Raw genomic sequence first — 19,219 nt, forward strand, 5'->3', positions numbered from 1 at the left:
GAGCTATCATAGAATTTATGGATCTACCTTAACAATCACCATATAGAGTTTTTTTGTCCTCCCAAAACTCTCTCCAGGATCCAGTGGACAAAATAGTAAAAACACAGTGGGATGCAGAACTGCAGCCTTCCTCTACGAAGCTTACTGTAAATGCACAAAACAACCCATGCCCTTGCCTCATCTTTTCCTGAAATCATCCATCCCCTTTTCTTACATGAAATATCATTTGAAGAAATTATTCTAAAGATAGTATGACACTCCTGAAATCTTCACTTTGTTCATCTCTATCTCTCATTAATAAAACTTCAGACATAAAACAAAGTGAAATTTTAAAAACCCTATTCCCAAAATTGGGTGGATTAAGATATTTGGGGCTAGGAAAGCAATCCCCAAGAAGCTCTCTTCCTTCAGCTGATTAAGACCAGAGGGTCCTGGTTAGTGAAATTTTGGAAAACATTCTTTCCTTCATGATTTTAGAATCATGGAGTCTCTGTTCAGACTTAATTCCACGACCATAACTCTGCCGGAATGTAGTGAGCATTCAAAAAGTGAGGGATTGCTATGGAGTTCAGAAGCAGTTACTGCTCTTGCTCTTGAGTATACAAGATTCTGACTGACCTTCAGAGGAAAATGTTTCATGTGACTTTATTTTTTCTGACTTGTAACTTGGAAAGACACATAGACTGTGTAAAAACATAACATGCATAAACACAGGAGTTTGCCTCACAATTCCACTCCAAGTAGAAGCTAGGGGTTTGACCTATAAATGAATTCTCCTGGCAGTGTTTTTAAACTTGAGTTTTAGCTCCATTTGAGAATGGATTAAAGCTAAGGAAAACTGGGCCTGGGTGGCAAATGCCTGTAATCCCAGTGGCTCGGGAGGCTGAGGCAGAAGGATCAGAGTTCAAAGCCAGCCTCTGCAATTTAGCCAGGCCCTAAGCAATTCAAGGAGACCCTGTCTCCAAATAAAATATTAAAAGGGCTGGGGGTGTGGCTCAGTAGTTCAGCGCCCCTGGTTTCAATCCCCAGTACCAAAACCAAAAAACAAAATCAAAACTCTAAGGAAAATACACTCAAAAATTTTTACATTTAAAGATCTACTGAACCCCCTAGAATCCACACAGAAAACCTAGATTATGAATCTTTGAGACTTTGTGGGGGAAAGAGGAGATCACTCTGCCTTTCCATTTTGCCATTCAAACTTAGGTTTAAATCAGAAACTACTATTCAGAACTTATTATGTTATTTGTCAAACAGAACCAAAGGCCAAATAGCTACTAGACTTTCTGTGCTTGGGATTAGTACATATTGTAATACCTCAACGGCAAAAGGAACGTGGCAGAAATTACACAGGAGGACAACACATATTTGATGGAAAAAAATCATAATAAACATAGGGCAGGACACAGAACCGATCATATAGGATTGACCTGGCTGTGCAGCAAATTTTGCCAATTTGCCAGAAAGGTAGCAACTCGGGGAGAGAAAAGCTGCTTGGCTTCCCACCCAGTACAAGAGCACTAAATTTGTTTTCTGCGGAGCATCCACGACCAAGATCGGTCCTGAGATTCTGAGTGGACGACCCCCAGGTAGGTACGCCCAGCTCCGGGCTGGACCATTCGAACCCATCCACTTGGCCCGCGAACCCCAGCTCCGCGCGCACACGCCTCCGGGGTAGGTGGAAGGGCGGCCCAAGCCCCGCCCTCTCCGGGCACAGCCGCGGGGGCTCTGGCCGCGCGAAGGACCGGGAGGCCGTCAGCTCCAGCAGTGAGACGCCGGGGGCTCGGCGCGCGCCCGTCCCGCCCCGCCCCCGCGGGCGCCCAGGGCTGTACGGCGGGCCTGCGTGTCCCCGCGCCGACCCCTCCCTCGCGCGCCTTGCCCGGCGCACGCGCGCGGCCTCGCGCAGGGCGGAGAGAGGCGGCGCCGGGCCCCGAGCCTGTCGGACCCGGGAGCTGGTCTTGAGCGGCGGGCGCGGCAGGCTCGAGCACGGCCCCGCTCCCCCGCGACCCCGGGCGGAACAGCGAGAGCCGGCCCCGCCGAGCCGGCCGGGGGCGGGGAGATGAGCAGTGGCCCCGCGGCGGCGCCCCAGGTAGGTGCGCCGCCCCCTCGCAGATCCCCGGCCGCGCCTTGGGGCCGGCCCTGCTCCCCGCAGTCCGCGCCTTCGGAACTTGTGGGCAGTGTTGGGGCGCCTTTAATTGGTAACGTGTTTCGTTTTCCACAGGATGGGGAGGGACGCGCGGCACAGCCCTCGGGAACCGGCGCGCCCGTGAAGTAGGGGCCGCCGGCCGGCTGCCTGCACCCAGCGGTTCCGCTGAACCTCTGCCATGGCCGGCTCTAGCGCGTGGAAGCGCCTCAAATCTCTGCTGAGGAAGGACGACGCGCCGCTGTTCTTAAATGACACCAGCGCCTTTGACTTCTCGGACGAGGTGGGCGACCAGGGGCTTTCTCGGTTTAATAAACTTCGAGTCGTGGTGGCCGACGATGACTCTGAAGTCCCAGAAAGGCCTATCAACGGGGCGCACCCGGCCCTCCAGACCGACGATGATTCCTTATTGGACCAGGACTTACCTTTGACCAACAGTCAGCTGAGTTTGAAGGTGGACCCCTGTGACAGCTGCAGCAAACGGAGAGAGTTAGTGAAGCAGAGAAAGGTGAAAACCAGGTTGACCATTGCCGCCGTCCTTTACTTGCTTTTCATGATTGGAGAACTTGTAGGTGAGTTGTGTTGCCAACTCACTTTCTGTTTACTTTGCCTTGAGAGTCTTTGTCAGGCTGTAGTTAGTGACACACGATTTGAGATTTAAGCTTTCTTTTCAGGAAGTTTGTTATGTATCAAGATACTGATCTTAGGATGTGAAAAAGCCACAGGATTCCAAAGGGCATCAGCCTTAAGTAGTAAGTACGACCACTTCCTGAGACAACTGTGCCTTTATCTTCTAGTTCTTCAAACGCCCGTGTCATTTACTGTAAAGTTGATATTATCTTCATTGTATATCGTGTAACTTCCTCTTTTAAAAAACAATCATGATAAAACACCAGATTAATTTTTGCAATGTTAAAAGTAGCAAATGAGTCTAAAGTAGAACCATAGAATTTTACAGTATTAAGAGATGTTATTGAACACCTGCTGTACCTTTTTAATCACACATAAGAATTCTGAAAGCCTAAATGGGTTGCATAAACTGTGAGGCTACTTTGGTGGCTAATGGAAGAGCCACGTCCACAGTCCAAGACTTCTGATTTTTTTTTCTTACGTTTGACTTACTCAGTCTCTTTATTACCATTTCCTTTTGAATTTATAGTCAATGGATTTGTAAAAGTCAACACTACCAACTAACTTGAAAGTTTTTCATTGTAAGGATACTCTGAAATGAACCAGAGGGCTCCACCAGTTCTATGAATTTGATTTTCTTTTTCATTTTTTAATTATTGCAAATAATACATTTTCAGTATAAGAAATTCTTAGAGGTTACTTTCATTGTTAGGGTAGTGCATAGTCACCCTTCTTTATCCAAGGGCGATTGGTTCCAGGACCTCCCTCTCACCTGAATCTGAAGATGCTCACGCGCCTTATATAAAATGATGCAGTTATTTGCATATAACCTACATACATTTTCCCATAAACTTTAAGTCATCTCTAAATTATAGTACTAAATACAATGTAAATGCTATATAAATTGTATTGTTTAGAGAATAATTAACAAAAAAGAAAAAGTCTGCATGTTGAGTACAGATGCAGTGTTGGGTTTGCTTTTTTGTTTGTTTTGTTTTTTCCAGATGTTTTTCATTCATGAATGGTTGAATCCAAGGATAGAGAACCTGCAGATATGGAGGGCCAAGTATAATTGTCAACTTCTCCTAATAACAGTTTTTACAAAGTGACATTAAAGCAAGGAGCTGATCCTCTCATGTTATCTCTTTGATGAACCATGATGAGAACCAATTGGTAGTCTAGATTTTAAATGCTTGACTGAAAGCTTTACATAGAAAAATTATACCCATTTCCTACCTCATTGCATATCATTCCTCCTAAGTGTTAACTTAAGCCATACTGATCTTTGTCTTCTCAGGAATCACATAGCTTTTCCTTACCCTAATGCCTTCAAACTGGTTGGATTCTCTACATCAGTGATTTTTTTTTTCTGACCTCTCAATAGTGAGAAATGCACTTAACATTGTGACTTGTGTAGACATTCATGCATACATATGTATGTATGTACATGTACACATATGCATGTGTGTAAACACATGTATAATTAAAATAAAAATTAGGTGATGTGTCCTAATATTTGTTCATTTATGCCTTAGAATGCTAATTTCATGGTCTACTAATAGGTCAGGGTTTTATGTGGATTTCCTTTTCCCATATCTTTTCTTGGCTAATTTCTTGTATTCTTTTTTTAATATTTATTTTTTAGTTGGACACAATACCTTTATTTTATTTAGTTATTTTTATGTGGTGCTGAGGATCAAACCCAGGGCCTCGCACATGCTAGGCAAGTACTCTACCCTGAGCCACAAGCCCAGCCCTAATTTCTTGAATTCTTGACTCAGAAAACACCTGAGAGACCTTTTTCTGATAGACTGAAGGAAATTACTCTTTGTCTTCTTTACCATCTCTAACTTTCAAAGCCCTCAGCACCTGAAATTATCTTATTTGTGTATTTATTTGTTTAGTATCTCTTCCTGCACTGAAATATAGGCTGAATTCCCAGAACCTTAAACAGAGATGGGCACAAAGCAGACATTCAATAATTAAATTTTTTATTGAATTAATTTTTCTCTGTTAGACACTTATAAATGTTTAAGCTATAAAGAAATTCAAAGATAGGGGCAAACTGTGTCCAGATGGGGCACAATCTCAGCAGATTAAAATTTGGTAATTTGCCCAAATTCATACAACAAGAATATTGAAACATTCAGACTTTGTGATGTTTGAAGTTCAAGTAATTAACCACAATTTTCCCCCTTACTTTAGAGTTTATTTCACCTAAGTGAAAGTCATTAAGATATAATTGGCCTGACTTCCCATTTTGAGAATCTCTAATTTGGTAATTATTATTTAGTGAAAACCATAATAAGTATTTCCTTTTAAATACTGACTTTATTTTCAAATATGAAACTCTTATTAAATAATACAGAGATGATAATACTTAGTATAGACATAAACAATTCAGAATGTTGTTTAGAAGTTTTTATAATAGGATATTAAAGTATGTTCAAAGGACTTAGAAATAAAGCATCTCATGTAGGAAGTATGTAGTAATGAAACATGAAGTAATTTGAAGATCTGAAAGAGAAGACTTGGTTTTAAATCTTAGCTTTGCTACTAACTTGCTCTAGGACATTGGGCAACATCCATTTTTTTCTTCCGTCATTCAGCAAGTATTTTTTAAATATATACTATATGCCACTACATGTTCTAGATATATAATGGACCAAAAAAAAACCTAGTAGGATTCCTACTATCTGAAGCATTTCATCTAAAGAAAAAAGGTATTAAATGAATAGACATGATTAATTGTTTTAAGTATTATGAAGAAAAAGAACAATGTACTATAAGACATAGAAACCAGTGGGACATAGTTTATGCATGAGCTAAGTACATTTAAACCAAAAGAGAATAACAGAAGTTATCCAGGCAAAGAGAACAGCATGTACAAAGGTTCTAAAGTCTTCAATTCTTTAAAGGAAACTTAAAAAGAGGGCCAGTATGGCAGGAATGTAGTGAGCATGTGGGAAAGAGGCAGCAGGACCAGATAAGCAGGTCCTGATAGGCCACATTGAGTGAGATGAGTATAGTTCTTCTAAATACAATGGGAAGCCAGTGAAGGGCTTGAGTAGGAGAGCAACATGATGGCATTTGTCTTTTCAAAAGATTACTCTGGCTATTATGTGGAGAATAGGTTGGAGGGTACAAGAATGGGTGAAAGTAAACTGTTACAGAGGTCCAGATAAGCAGTTTTGGCTTAGACTATAGAGTAGATGTAGAAAAATGAACTGATTGAGAACAGTCTAGATGGAACATTGATAAAACTGGCTGATGATTTGGATGTGGGGATTAATGAAAAAGAAATGTCAGGAAGTGATTCTGAAGTTTCTTACCTAAGCAGTTCAGTGTGTGGAAAGGCATTATTTATGAAGCAGGAATAGAATGCAGAGCAGGATTTGGGCAAGGGTTCAAGAGTTGTTTTCATATGTATGGAATAGTCAAGTGGAGATGTCTAGTGGGCTATTAAATATGAGTCTGTGGTTCAGAAGAGAGGTCAAAGTAGAGAGAGATGCAGTATGTGATGCCACAGGAATGAGTAAAATTACCTAGAAGGCTTCAGTCTTGAGGAACTCTAACTTAGAAGTCAGACAAGGCAAACAAGTGTCCCAAAAATCCAAAAAAAGAGAACACTGTAGTCACCCCTTATCCTCAATTTCACTTTCTGTGGTTTTGCTCTCCTTGGTTTTAGTTAACCACAATCACAGCCCAAAAATATTAAATGGAAAGTTCCAGAAATAAACAATTCATAAGTTTTAAAATGCTCATTGTTCTGGGTATTGTGATGAAATCTCACACTGTCCTGCTTTGTCCTGCCCAGAATGTGAATCATCCCTTTGTCTAGCTTATCTACACATAACTTTTGATTATACTACATTGCTATCATTGTTCTATTTTATTATGGACTCTTGTTAAAATCTCTTCTCAGTTATAAACTTTTATCATAGGTATATGTTTAAAAAAATAGTATATGTCGGATTAGGTACTATCCAAGGTTTCAGGCATCCACTAAGGAACTTAAATGTATCCCTTGAGAGGATAAGGGTGGACCACTATAAATCATAGTGAAAATAAATAGATTGAAATTGTCCAATTAGATGAGGACTAAGATATTCCATAGGATTTAGTAAGAGTATTATCAGTTATTTTTACAACATTTTTATTAGAAACAAAAACACTTGAGTGAACACAAACTTCCAGGTAAAGATGGCAAATTGAACTCATTCTTCTAATTTTGCTTCATCCCAAAGCCTCTCTTAAACTGCAATAAAGGGATTTTGGGGCAAAACAGTATAAATCCACACAGAGGGGAAATACTGGAAAGGAGAAAATGGTAATAAAAAATTTGAAAACTGGGAAGAAAACAGATTAAAGAGGTAATTGACTTAAGAGACCCAAGAAATCCAGCAGTGGGGAAGGTTGAGAACCAGCCCAGTTTACTCTAGGGTTAATGGTTTCTCAAATTTTACTACATCAGAATCACACAGAGAACTTGGGACACGAAGTTCTGGGCCCCATCTTCAGAGATTCTAAATTAAATAGACCTGGGAGGGAACTGAGCATTTGATTTCTAATAAATCCCAGGGAGTATGCCTCCTATTATCCAGAGACCATTTTATTTGAGAACTGTTACACTAGAGAAACCTAAGTAGGCCCAGAATTGGTTGTACTTAGCTGTCTGGAAGTGTGTTTGAAGGTGGGTAAAAGGAGAGCCAGTTAAAACCTTTTCAAGAACCATTCATTTATAATTGTATAATAAATGTAATTAGTATCCTCAAAGATATCAGAAGCACATGTATCCAAGAAACAAGAACAGCCTGCCTTAAAAAAGAAATTAAGGGTAAAGAAAAGAGCTTTTGAACAATAAAAATATAATAGAACTTTTTAAACTTCACAGAAGAGTTAGCAGATGATTAAGGTACTCTGTCAGGGTAAAATAAAAATGATAGATAATAGGAGAGAAAAGTTTAAAAAATTAAAATGTAGTATAAACTCAAATATAGTAGTCTCCCCTTATCCATGAGGGATATATTCCAGAGTCCCCAGGGACTACGTAAGACCACAGATAGTACCAAACCCTATGATCAGGGTTTTAATTCATTTTCTGTTGCTATAACTGAAACCACAGGCTAATTTATAAAGAATAAAGGTTCACTTGTTGAAGTCTGGGAAATCAAGACCAGATGACCACATCTGGTAATGTCCTTCTTTTCAGAGTTCCAGGGCAGTGCCAGGCATCACATTGTGAGACATAGGGTCCTCATATTTCTCCTCTTATAAAATCCAGGGTCGCTTTGAAATAGAGACCCACCTCTGAATTCATTTAACTGTAATAACCTTCCAAAGGTCAAATTAAGTTCCCCATCTCTTAATACCTCCCAATGGGAAACAAATTTCAACCTAAGTTTTGGTGGGGATATTCAAACCATAGCATGTGGAAACAATGTTTTTCCTGTATATTGCCATCAATCAGAATATGTTTTCTAAATACTACCTTTTCTTCCTCTGTTTTGAGACATTGCTATTCATATTCAAGGGAATCAGTTCATTTGGCAGGGCTGGAGGATCCTGGGGGTTTAGGAGTACATAACCACTGAACTATACCCTAGCCCTTTCTTTTTTCTTTATTTTATTTTGTTTTTTTGAGACAGGATGTTGATAAGTTATTGAGGAGGCTGATCTCAAACTTGAGATCTTCCTACCACAGCCTCTTAAATTGCTGGGGTTATGAGCATATACCACCATGCCTGGAAGGAATCAATTAATTTTTATCTTTTATGTTGTGTATCTTGTGGGTTTCTTCAGTTTCATTTACTGTTCAACCTCTTCAACAAGGGAACAGATTTTCTTTAGTTTCGTTGTAATATTTATACATTACAGTTATTAATTCACTAATAGTAGAATTTGTAGGATGAGCAAAAGCTGCATTGCTAAAATATATTTTTCTTTATATGTTTGCCACAAATTTAGTGGTTCTTAACTTTTTTAAGGTCTTTGACTCATTGGAGAATCTATTAATAGAACTGGACTTTATTAACAACTCTCTATAGTGGGTGCTCCATATCTGTGGGTTCCCATGGATTCAACCAATTATGGATTAAAAGTATTATTTTGATTGCATCTGTACTTAATGCACTTTTTTTCCTGTCATTGCTTTGTAAATAAAACAGTGTAACTATTTTTTTTGTTGTTGTTTTGTCTTTGGTGCTGGGAATTGAACCTAGAGGCACTTTACCCCTGAGCTACATCTGAACTCCCTTTCAATTATTTTTTTTGAGACAAGGTCTTACTAAGTTGCTCAGGACTTCACTAAATTGCTGAGGCTGGCCTCAAACTTGTGATCCTTGTGAGCCTTGGCCTCCCACATTGCTGGGTTTACAGATTTGGGCCACCATGCCCAGCTACAGTATAATTACTTAGCTTTTATATTGTATTATGTGTCATAAGTAATTTAGAGATGATTTAAAGTATACAGAAGAATATGCATAAGTCATATGCAAATGCTACATCATTTTATATAAGACCTTGAACATGCACATATTTTTATAAACAAGGGGGTCCTGAAACCAATCCTCTGTGGATACCTAAAAACAACTATATATGTATTTAATGTTTTGTATAAAATTGAGGATACTTTAATTTAATTGTACAGGATAGAGATTTTAGTTCACAGTTTGTGTTGTAGGATGTTAAATAATTCAGGTTTGTCTGCTTACATTTTTTAATTAATTTGTTTCTTCTTCCATCTCTCCCTTATTCTAAGGTGGATACATTGCAAATAGCCTAGCAATTATGACAGATGCACTTCATATGTTAACTGATCTAAGTGCTATCATACTTACCCTGCTTGCTTTGTGGCTGTCTTCAAAGTCACCAACCAGAAGATTCACCTTTGGATTTCATCGCTTAGGTAGGAAATTGAGGTTTCTTTTGGTATAATATTTTATGGTAAAACCACAACTGTAACCCTGATTAACCAAAATCTTTATAGTGATATCTTGTTTTAACAAAGCAAATGAAAATAGTTAAGTGATATTTATTCAAAATCTTATCTTCCTGGTGCACGCCAGTGGCTGCAGAGGCTGAGGGAGGAGGATCATGAGTTCAAAACCAGCCTCAGCAAAGCCAAGGTGCTAAGCAACTCAGTGAGACCCTGTCTCTAAATAAAATACAAAGTAGGGCTGGGGATGTGGCTCAGTGATCCAATGCCCCTGAGTTGGATCCCCAGTACCAAAAAAAAAAAAAAAAAAAAAAAAAAAAAAAAAAAAAAAAAAAAAAATTCCAACGTACATTTAGCCCAGTCAGCTACACACATTTAAAATTATATGGTGAGCATTAATCCTCAAATGTTGTTCCTTCTGTCCTAAAGATGTTGGTAACAAGTTTAATTTTATTGTATTGATCCAAGCAAAACCATATGGGTTTAAAAAGAAAATGATGATTTAGTTTTAACTCACTAATGAGCATTAGCTTTTCCTTTCACTTTAGAAATTTTAGCCAAAGCTACTAAGCATAGATTTGAAGCACTATTATAACAGGTACAACATATACTGTGTTCCTGACCTTCATTTCATCCATGTGTCAACATAATTCCAAAAATGCACTCATTTTTATTGCCAATTTGAATAGATATTAATGTTTAAGAGGGGTCAGTATCATACATTGTTATCTGTACAGCTCTGCCTCTTACTTTGCTTTTCTATTTTTTTACTTATTTTGAAAATATGTATAAAATTATTACCTGAACTATTGTATTAAGTGCCATGTACCCAGATAGCATTTGCATAGAATCTAGAAGTTGCCATTAACTTTATATTCAGCAGAAACTATCTCAAAGAACCAGAGTTAATATCTGGAAGTTTTATTTTGTAGAGACTCTCTACTCTTGGTTAATAAATCAATGAGTTCATCATCTTCTTTGTTACTCTTTAGCCTAATCTTAACACAGCATCTAGTTCTTGTTTAGTCATTGTGTTTTCTAGTGCAAAACTGGATATCTAGGTCTTCATGTTGGGAAGTCACCTGGCATCCCTACCCTCAGAACTATCAGCTACTGTACAAAATTATCTTATTAACATATTCAGGATGTTTTTAAAAAGAAACATAAGAGGGCTGGGGTTGTGGCTCAGTGATAGAGCACTTGCCTAGGATGTTGAGGCACTGGGTTCAATTCTCAGCACCACATATAAATAAATAAATAAATAAAATAAAGATCCATTGACAACTAAAAAATATTTTTTAAAAAAGAAACATAAGAGCTATATCTGAAATTAAAAGTATTATTGCTGAAATTTTAAAAAATACTTTTTCAGTAGAAGGACTAGAAAAGAAAGTCTCCCAGAATATAGATATTATGGAAACAGGAAAAAATGTTTAAAATTATAAGAGAATAATCTGCAAGGTCCACAAGGCCTGCTATTAAGAATCTCATAAATAGAACTTCAAAAATAAAAGGTTACTGCGGTACACACCTGTAATCCCAGCTACTTTGGAGGCTGAGAGGAGGATTACAGATTTAAGGCTAGCTCAGGCAATTTAGTGAAAACTTATCCCCCCAAAAAAGGGCTGAGGGTGTTTTTCAGTGGTAGAGCACTTCTTGCCTAGCATGTGTAAGGCCCTGGGCTCAATCCCCAGGGTTGGAGGGAAGTGGTGCATAAATAAATAAAAGGGAGTAACTATGGAATGGATTTCTTATACGGGTTATGAGCATGTTCTAGAATTAGATAATGGTGATGTTGTTGCACAGCCTCATACAGGTATTAAAAACTATTGAAATTTGTACATTTTAAAATAGTGAATTTTTATCTCAATTTTTCAAAGTCATCTAAAAATTAATTAAAGAATTATTAAAGATACAGATAGGCGAGTATTTTTTAGAGGCAGGAAGGTATTCAAGCTTCACACTAAAAGAGTACTTTTGGGGTCTTCCTTTTGTATTACAAAAGCTTATGGGGCTGTATCTACATATAGACCTTATTTCACTTATTCTTTTCTATGAAGTAATAGTGGAAATAATAGAAGAAAATAAGTATGTTGATTTGGGGGAGCTCAGAAGACACAGAGATATACAGAATTTGGTGAAAAAAGCTGTAAACAAAAGCAGTTGGTGTTTTGAGTTTCACAAAATATCATGAATAATCTGAAGCTCTGGGAAGAAGGGTATGCTTCCATTGTACACAGTTAAACAATGCAGCTCTTGTGACCTCTAATTCCATCGCTTTTGAGATTCAGGTCCAGAAGAACACTGCAGAAGTACCCCTGAGAAACTTCTGGTGTGTTATTATTGTGACTAAATTTTGTTTTGTTTTGATAACATGAAGGGTTGGAAAGAGTTTGGGGGTTTTGTTGTTAATTAATTTTGTTAAATATGTAAACCATACAAAGTTTACTGAGGGAAGACTTGATATTATTCTGTTCCCTCCACCTTATCCTCCTGTCCTACTCCATGGTAATAAGCCATTTGGATTAGTTTTTGGGCTATCCTTTCAGCATTTCTTTGGGGAAATATAAATAGATACTTATATGTGTTCATATTCTGTTCTTCGGTGTTCCTTCTTATTAAAAATTTTTTTAAAAAAGCAACATGCTCTATACCCAGTTCTAGACCTGAAGCAGCAAGTATGCACAGTTCTACCTCTTGAAGATCACTTTATACTCAGAAATGCATAGAAACTTCTGACTTAAAAGTTCCAAACTTAAAGAATGACCACTTAGCTATTCAGATAAAAATAGTATTCTTTTGCTTCTTTTTGACTAAGAATCGAATACAAGATATTACCTTGGGATTCCACATGGGGAAGCAGAAAATTAAACTAGATTTTTTAGAAATTTCTATTTGTGTTGAAGAACCAAATGCACTCTTGACATTAGTAATTATCAAGCCATAGTTTAATTATAATAGTAATTTTAATTCTGTTATGGGTGTATTTTCCACTTTAAAAAATCACATTCTCTTGTAGGCTTTTGATTTGTTTATACTTATGTCCAGGAACTAGCAGTTAAACCCAGTCACTAACTAAATCCCAGCCCTTTTTATTTTTTATTTTGAGACAGGGTTTCAATAAATTGCAGAGGCTGGCTTCAAATTTACAATCCTCTTGCTTCAGCCTACTGAATTGCTGGGATTACTGGCAAACACCACTGTGCCCAGTTGATTATATCCTTTTGATTAGTGTTTACAAGTACCCATGAAAGGCAACAAAGAGACCACTGGTTTGACTTAAGTCTTGGCTCCCTTGCTTCCTACCAGTGTAACTTTGGGGTTGTTACCTAACATCATTGTCTCTCTATTTCCTGTTTGTAAGAGTATAGTAATAATTGTGCCTATCTCTTAGAGTCATTAAGAATATTTAATGAGGGCTGGGGCAGTAGCTCAGTGGCAGAGTGCTTGCCTAGCATGCATGAGGCACTGGGTTTGATCTGCAGCACCACATAAAAATAAACAAATAAAATAAAGGCATTCTGTCCATCTACAACTAAAAAAAATTAAAAACAAAAAAGAATATTTAATGAGTTGAAGTTTGTAAAGTGCTTAGAACACTGTCTAGTACTTCAAAACAGCCTTCATTTATTCTTTAATTAGCTTCATTTATTCTTTGGGAGAAAATAAAGTTAATTCAAGGCATATATGTAGCTTATACGTATATATCTAGAAAGACTATTAAAAACTACGGATTATCTGATCTTTAAAATTTTGGGTTAAATTTCATCATAATATGGTACAAATTATATTCACTAGTTTTAGGTGCTAGAGATAAAATGGAGTTTAGATTTTTTCCTTAACTCATTAAATCCCAAGTTTTCAATTTTGTGAATATGTCAACAAAATTAACATAAGTGCATTAAAATAGGTTAGAAACAAAATGTAGAGCTTATATGTCCTTTATATATATTTGTATATCCTTAATATATTTGTTATATATAAATATTTTTCATATATATGAAATTTATTTTTCTAATCATTCACCTGTTACTTTTCTCAAGAGTAGACTTCTAAAAACATAATAATCATTTCAAATTACCATAAATAGTATATTTCTTGCTCAATTTAAGTTTTTTATAGGTGTTCCACATCTGGGATAATGGGACAAAATGGGTTAAGAGAACAGAAATGCTGTGAGCCCAATGGAAGCAAGCAAGAGGACTTCCTAATGCCTTCTACTCTTACCTTTGGTTTCTTTTAGGTTCCTAAATATTTTTGATACTGATTTATGCCTATGAATAGTTTTTAAGTACAAAAGATAATGGGTTCTCACCCATATGAGAATGATTAGAATGTTTCTTAAAAAAGTAGAAATAAAGGAAATTGAAGAGACAGTTCTACTTGGTAGTAAAATAGTGACAATGACACATGCTATTACATTTGTTTTCTCTCTTCTACATCAGTTCCTTGGGCAGTTCAGAGACTGAATCTGGAATTTCCTTTATAGAGAATTAGCTTCACAGTATTAAGTACTGTATACAGTGAACTTCTAGCTCCTTCAAATGGTCTGGTGTGAAGAAGAAGAAAGTTTCTGTTTCTTTAGTAACCCAAAGATTAGCTTTTACTGAATAAAATACTGAAATGAGGAAATTATGATCCAATTTCTGATCTTCTTTTGTTTAGCTGATATAGAGTAACTAGTTTTACTATGCCTTTGGTTCTCCTTCTGTAATAAGGGAAGGGTTGGTCTGTTTGTTTGGTTGGTTGGTTGGTTTTGATACTGGGGATTGAACCCAGAAGTACTTTACCACTGACTTACATTCTAAGCCCTTTTTTATTTTTGTACTTTAAGTCAAATTCCCACTGAGTTGCATAGGGCTCACTGTGTTGCTGGGGCTGACCTTGAACTTGCACTCCTCCTGTCTCACCCTCCAAGCCACTGGGATTATAGGGATGCACCCCCATGCCTAGCTAGGAGTTTTTAATATTCACTTATAATACTGTCAAATTAAAACTGATACATCTAATTCACACTAGCTAGTGACATTCATTAAAAACATAGTATATATGTAAAGTTGTATAGAAACTGTGATGGATACATATATTTCCTGAAATTTGTGTTTAAATTCAACAAATGAAGTCTTATAAAGCAACTAATATATTAATATATAATGACGAATTGGTTTTATAATGAAATTGCCTCTATTTTATTTACTGATTTTAGATTTATACAAAGAAGAGTTTGGGTCTGTGAATGATAGATATGGTAGTATCATTCTCTCAGTTTGTTTCCTTTTTGTGTTATCATAACAGTTTATACATGCCTAACAGCATTTCTCACATCTTTTCTCTTTTTATGAAACTGTCTCCTTCGAGACCACGAGTTAAGCAGGGACAGAAACAGGTAATAATACTGTTGAGTCTGGTAATAATAAGTTCTGTGTAAGAGATTATTAATCAAACCATTGCATATTTAAGCTGAGTAAATAAGGTCATGAAAGCTATGGAACAAATAATTTAATATAGTTTCTGATCCTCAAAAATCATTTGTGTTGATGTAAATTAAATCCCTAATTCTAAAACTGGCCATGGTCATAAACTAAACTATAAAATTTTATTTAATTGTTGGCATACCATATCTAGATGGCACAACTTGATTATAGGTCATTTTGGGTACAGGAAGAAATTAATCAGAAGGGAAATTCTGCCTTATCTCAGTAAGGTGCTGGTCCTATTTGTTTGCTTTGGTACTTATCACTTTTGAACTTTGTAGCCATGTCTTTGGTTCAAATCTGAAATCTATATGAACTGTTGGAGAGAAGTTAATCTGAGTAGGAGTTTTATTATGTAAAATAGTGATGATAATGCCCATATTGCAGAATTGTGAATAATAAACGGTAAGGTTTATAAAGTAGCTAACATGTCAACGACCCAGTAAATTCCCAATAAAATTTCTAGTCTTTTTCTTTTCTTTTCCTCTTTTGCCTGCCAAACTTTTCATATCTCAAAATGTTCCATGTTCCAAAGGGCCTCCTCTCCATTCTCCTTATCAGAGTGCTTACTGTCTCCACGTAACTGTCTCAGCAAGGTGGTAGGAGAAAAGTAAAATGATTCACTCTGATGATTAAATAACAGTTTTTAAGGATGTGCTTTTATACTCTTACGTCTTTGAACTTTTTTGGCAATATAACAAAGTTCATTTTAACAAAAATCATTCATTCAAGGTGGAGAGATATTTTTAGATTTCTGGGATAAGCACAAGTGGTTGCTCTAGGAGTCAGTTTTATTTCATTGCTTCTCTTTTTTCCCTTCATGTGAGTCACAGATAATGTAAAATTCTTTTTTCTTTCTTTCTTTTCAATGAACTGCAATAGCAGTTTTTTTATGGTTTAGAAGCCAGGATAGGAGCCAAATGTGGGTTATTTTTAAGTGTCTGGATTTATTTGATCCAATTTATTTTATGTCACCTTATTCTGGGAGCTAATAAAACTTAGAACGTAAAGAAATCACAATAGAAGAAATCTCACAAATCCTCAGGAGGAATAGGAATAGGAGAAGTGGCATTCTGAAGAGAATAGCCCATTCCCTTGCTTACTTTCTTGCTTTCTGCTTCTACCCTTTGGATTGTGAAAGTAATTTGACTTAATTTATGTGGCTTTTTTCCCAGATCTTGGGCTGAAGAGATTGTGCTGATTAAAGATTATGATCATGTGAGGACTGTAGTAAGCAGAGTTGTTTTGTATTTGGAATAGAATGCAATTTCTGTGCTGTGGTAATGCAGATCATCAACCTAGGTTAATGGCAAAGTGACAATATAGAAGTCTTTTATGGCTATATGTACTGTGCAAAGACCTTGGGCATATCTGGCTAGATTACAGGTCATCCTGGAGCAAGTATATGGTTCCATTCCTAGTCCCACATAATTTGTTATTTCATCCTCTGATGTTAAAGGAACAGAAAATATTCAGCTAAAAAATCTTCTCATATCCACAGCCAAAAAAAATCATAGTCTCTTCTCCTAGTTGTGATTCATATTAACCGCTTCATCCTACCCATGACGAGAGTTATGTCTAGTCATGGGTAGGATTATTGGGACTATTATTCATATCTTATTGGGACTTTAACCACATCACATGAACTTTTATAAGAAAAGAGTAGAGTTCTAGAACTTCTTAGATATGAGAATTTTTATTGAAGCAGAAGGAAGACATAAGTAAGGAGGTCAACATCGGATAGCCATCATCAACTTGAGAATAGTTGGCACCATGTATATAGTGAGGGGGAGTGGTAAGAAGGCAGTAGGAGATACTATTTAGAATAAAAGGTGAGCAAATCCAAAGACAAACCCTGGTGTTTAGCTTGGCCTTCTGATAGTGACAGTGGGCCACCAAAAATCCAGTATGTCTTCAGTCTGAGGGTAGGAAGGACCTCTGTGGCTGAGCTGAAATACAAATGCTAGTTTGGAATTCTTAGGCAAATCCAATATAGTCCACTCTTTTTCCTTCTGTTTTCTTCCTGTCTTCCATTGAAAGGTAGAAAAGAGAAATATCATAAAAGGAAGTGGAAAAGAGGATGCATCTCTACTCTCTATTCATTTTTATAGACCTCTGAAACACAACTTTAGATTTTTGCTATACTGTATATAGTTCTTTGAGACAACAGAAAGACAAGTGTTCATGTAATTGAAGTAAAATATACTCATTACTGGCATCATAGCATTAGAGAAGCTAACAGTTGTGGTAGTCCAATACATTTATGCCTCACCCATGAAAACATGTTTTAATTGTATGCGGTTTACACAGCTGAGGCAAATTATTATTCATTCACTGAATGGTTGCCCAACAGTAACTTGTTGAATAAATGAATAATAGGGTGGAGAGACAAACAGTATTGAATATACATAAACAAATAGAATCATAAGTTATAGGAAATGCTATAGAAAGATTATTATGGAAAATAACGAAGAAGGACTTCAGTGTTTTTCTTATGAACTTGAAAACCTCTAGTTTTGGTATTTTTTTACTATTGTTTTTAAATGTGCAATAAGCAGTTTTCATGTTTTGTATTACTATCAAAACTTGACAATCATTTATTTTCTTCCATTCTTTTCTTTTTCTTTTAGCATTTATTAGCCATTAAAACCAAAACTCTTTGTAACGATTTTAATTATATATGTATAAAATGGCAAATATAACTACTGTATAAAATCTTTTTCCATAGTTTTAAATTTATGTTAAATTTCCATTTAGATTGAAATTAATCTTTCAGATTTATCTAAAGGTAACGGAGTAGTAACTTTACAAAATCTAGTGTTCAATTGTGAGATTTCCTAGGTCTCAAATATTTAAGAAAACAAATCCATCTGATAGGCATTCCTTTTGTCCTGGAAAGCTTAATTGCAAGTTATGTGTCTAGGTACCAACCAAGAACGAGAAAATTGAAACAGGTCATAATTTGGTTGTTGATTGAAAGTTTCCTTTCCTTTTTTTTTTTTTTTTAAGAAAGAGTGAGAGAGGAGAGAGAGAGAGAGAATTTTTTAATATTTATTTATTTATTTATTTATTTTTTAGTTCTCGGCAGACACAACATCTTTGTTGGTATGTGGTGCTGAGGATCGAACCCGGGCCGCACGCATGCCAGGCGAGCGCGCTACCACTTGAGCCACATCCCCAGCCCCAAAAGTTTCCTTTTCTTAAATGCTGCTAGGGAAAAGGGAATTGCCTATCCTTATCTGTATTCTATCTCATTAAATATACTATAAAACACAATTTTTAAACCCTAATTAGCCCTGTTCATAGTTTTAACCAAAGTTTAATTTATTTGTAGTGAAAGAGCTTTTTGTTTGTTTTATCAGAATGAACAATCACATTACTACTATTAGCATTTTTAGCTAGATCACTACACTTCTCAATTGTAAATCTCAGTAGTAGGATGTGACTCTGTAGTGGTTAAGTGCCCCTGGGTTCAATCTCCAGTCCAGGAAAAAAAAAAAAAACAAAAAACACCCTGACTGTGTGTAGTGTGTATCAGTGAAGGAACCCATTCTAAGTTAAAATTGACTTGCCCTTTGAAGGGGTGGGCAAGGACTCCACACACAAAAGTCATCAATGGTGACATTATTGACAGCATCTTATCATCTTCCATCTGAAATTTATTTATATATCAGTGGGAGATTTAAAAATAAATTTAAGGAAACATTGACTACTGTTAACCTCTTAGCCAGGGAGTACAGGTGAGAAGCCGTATAGTGCCTAAAATTTCTTTACACAGGTTTACAAAAGAATCCTAAAAATAAGATTTGTGGTTGGAAAAAAATTGCTCTTTAGAGGAGATCTCCATTTTATGATGTTTGGACACATTTTCTCATGCAGGATAGTTTTCTTTGAGGGAAGAGTATTTTGGGTTTTGTTACTTTGTTTTATTTTTTGTTTTCTTCAATATTAGTTTTCTTCAGTTTTAATTTGTTAAATTTCTCCATTTTAGACAAGTCTGGCTTATCAATCCTCTTAACTGAAAGTAAGATGTAA

General features: G+C 36.5%; 1 protein-coding gene across 1 annotated transcript in view; it reads left to right on the forward strand.

The window, feature by feature from the left end:
* The first annotated feature begins 1,369 nt into the window (after positions 1-1,369).
* Positions 1,370-19,219, forward strand: part of SLC30A4 (solute carrier family 30 member 4) — a 34,128-nt gene continuing 16,278 nt past the window's right edge. Inside the window, exons 1-3 of the mRNA XM_081290719.1 lie at positions 1,370-2,089; positions 2,222-2,715; positions 9,534-9,680. Of these exons, the coding sequence (XP_081146845.1) occupies positions 2,325-2,715; positions 9,534-9,680 (538 nt within the window). The 5' untranslated portion in view covers positions 1,370-2,089; positions 2,222-2,324. The remainder of the gene's footprint in view (positions 2,090-2,221; positions 2,716-9,533; positions 9,681-19,219) is intronic.

The sequence above is a fragment of the Spermophilus citellus genome (assembly GCF_964194105.1).
Source record: "Spermophilus citellus genome assembly, chromosome: 4".
Classification (NCBI taxonomy): domain Eukaryota; kingdom Metazoa; phylum Chordata; class Mammalia; order Rodentia; family Sciuridae; genus Spermophilus; species Spermophilus citellus.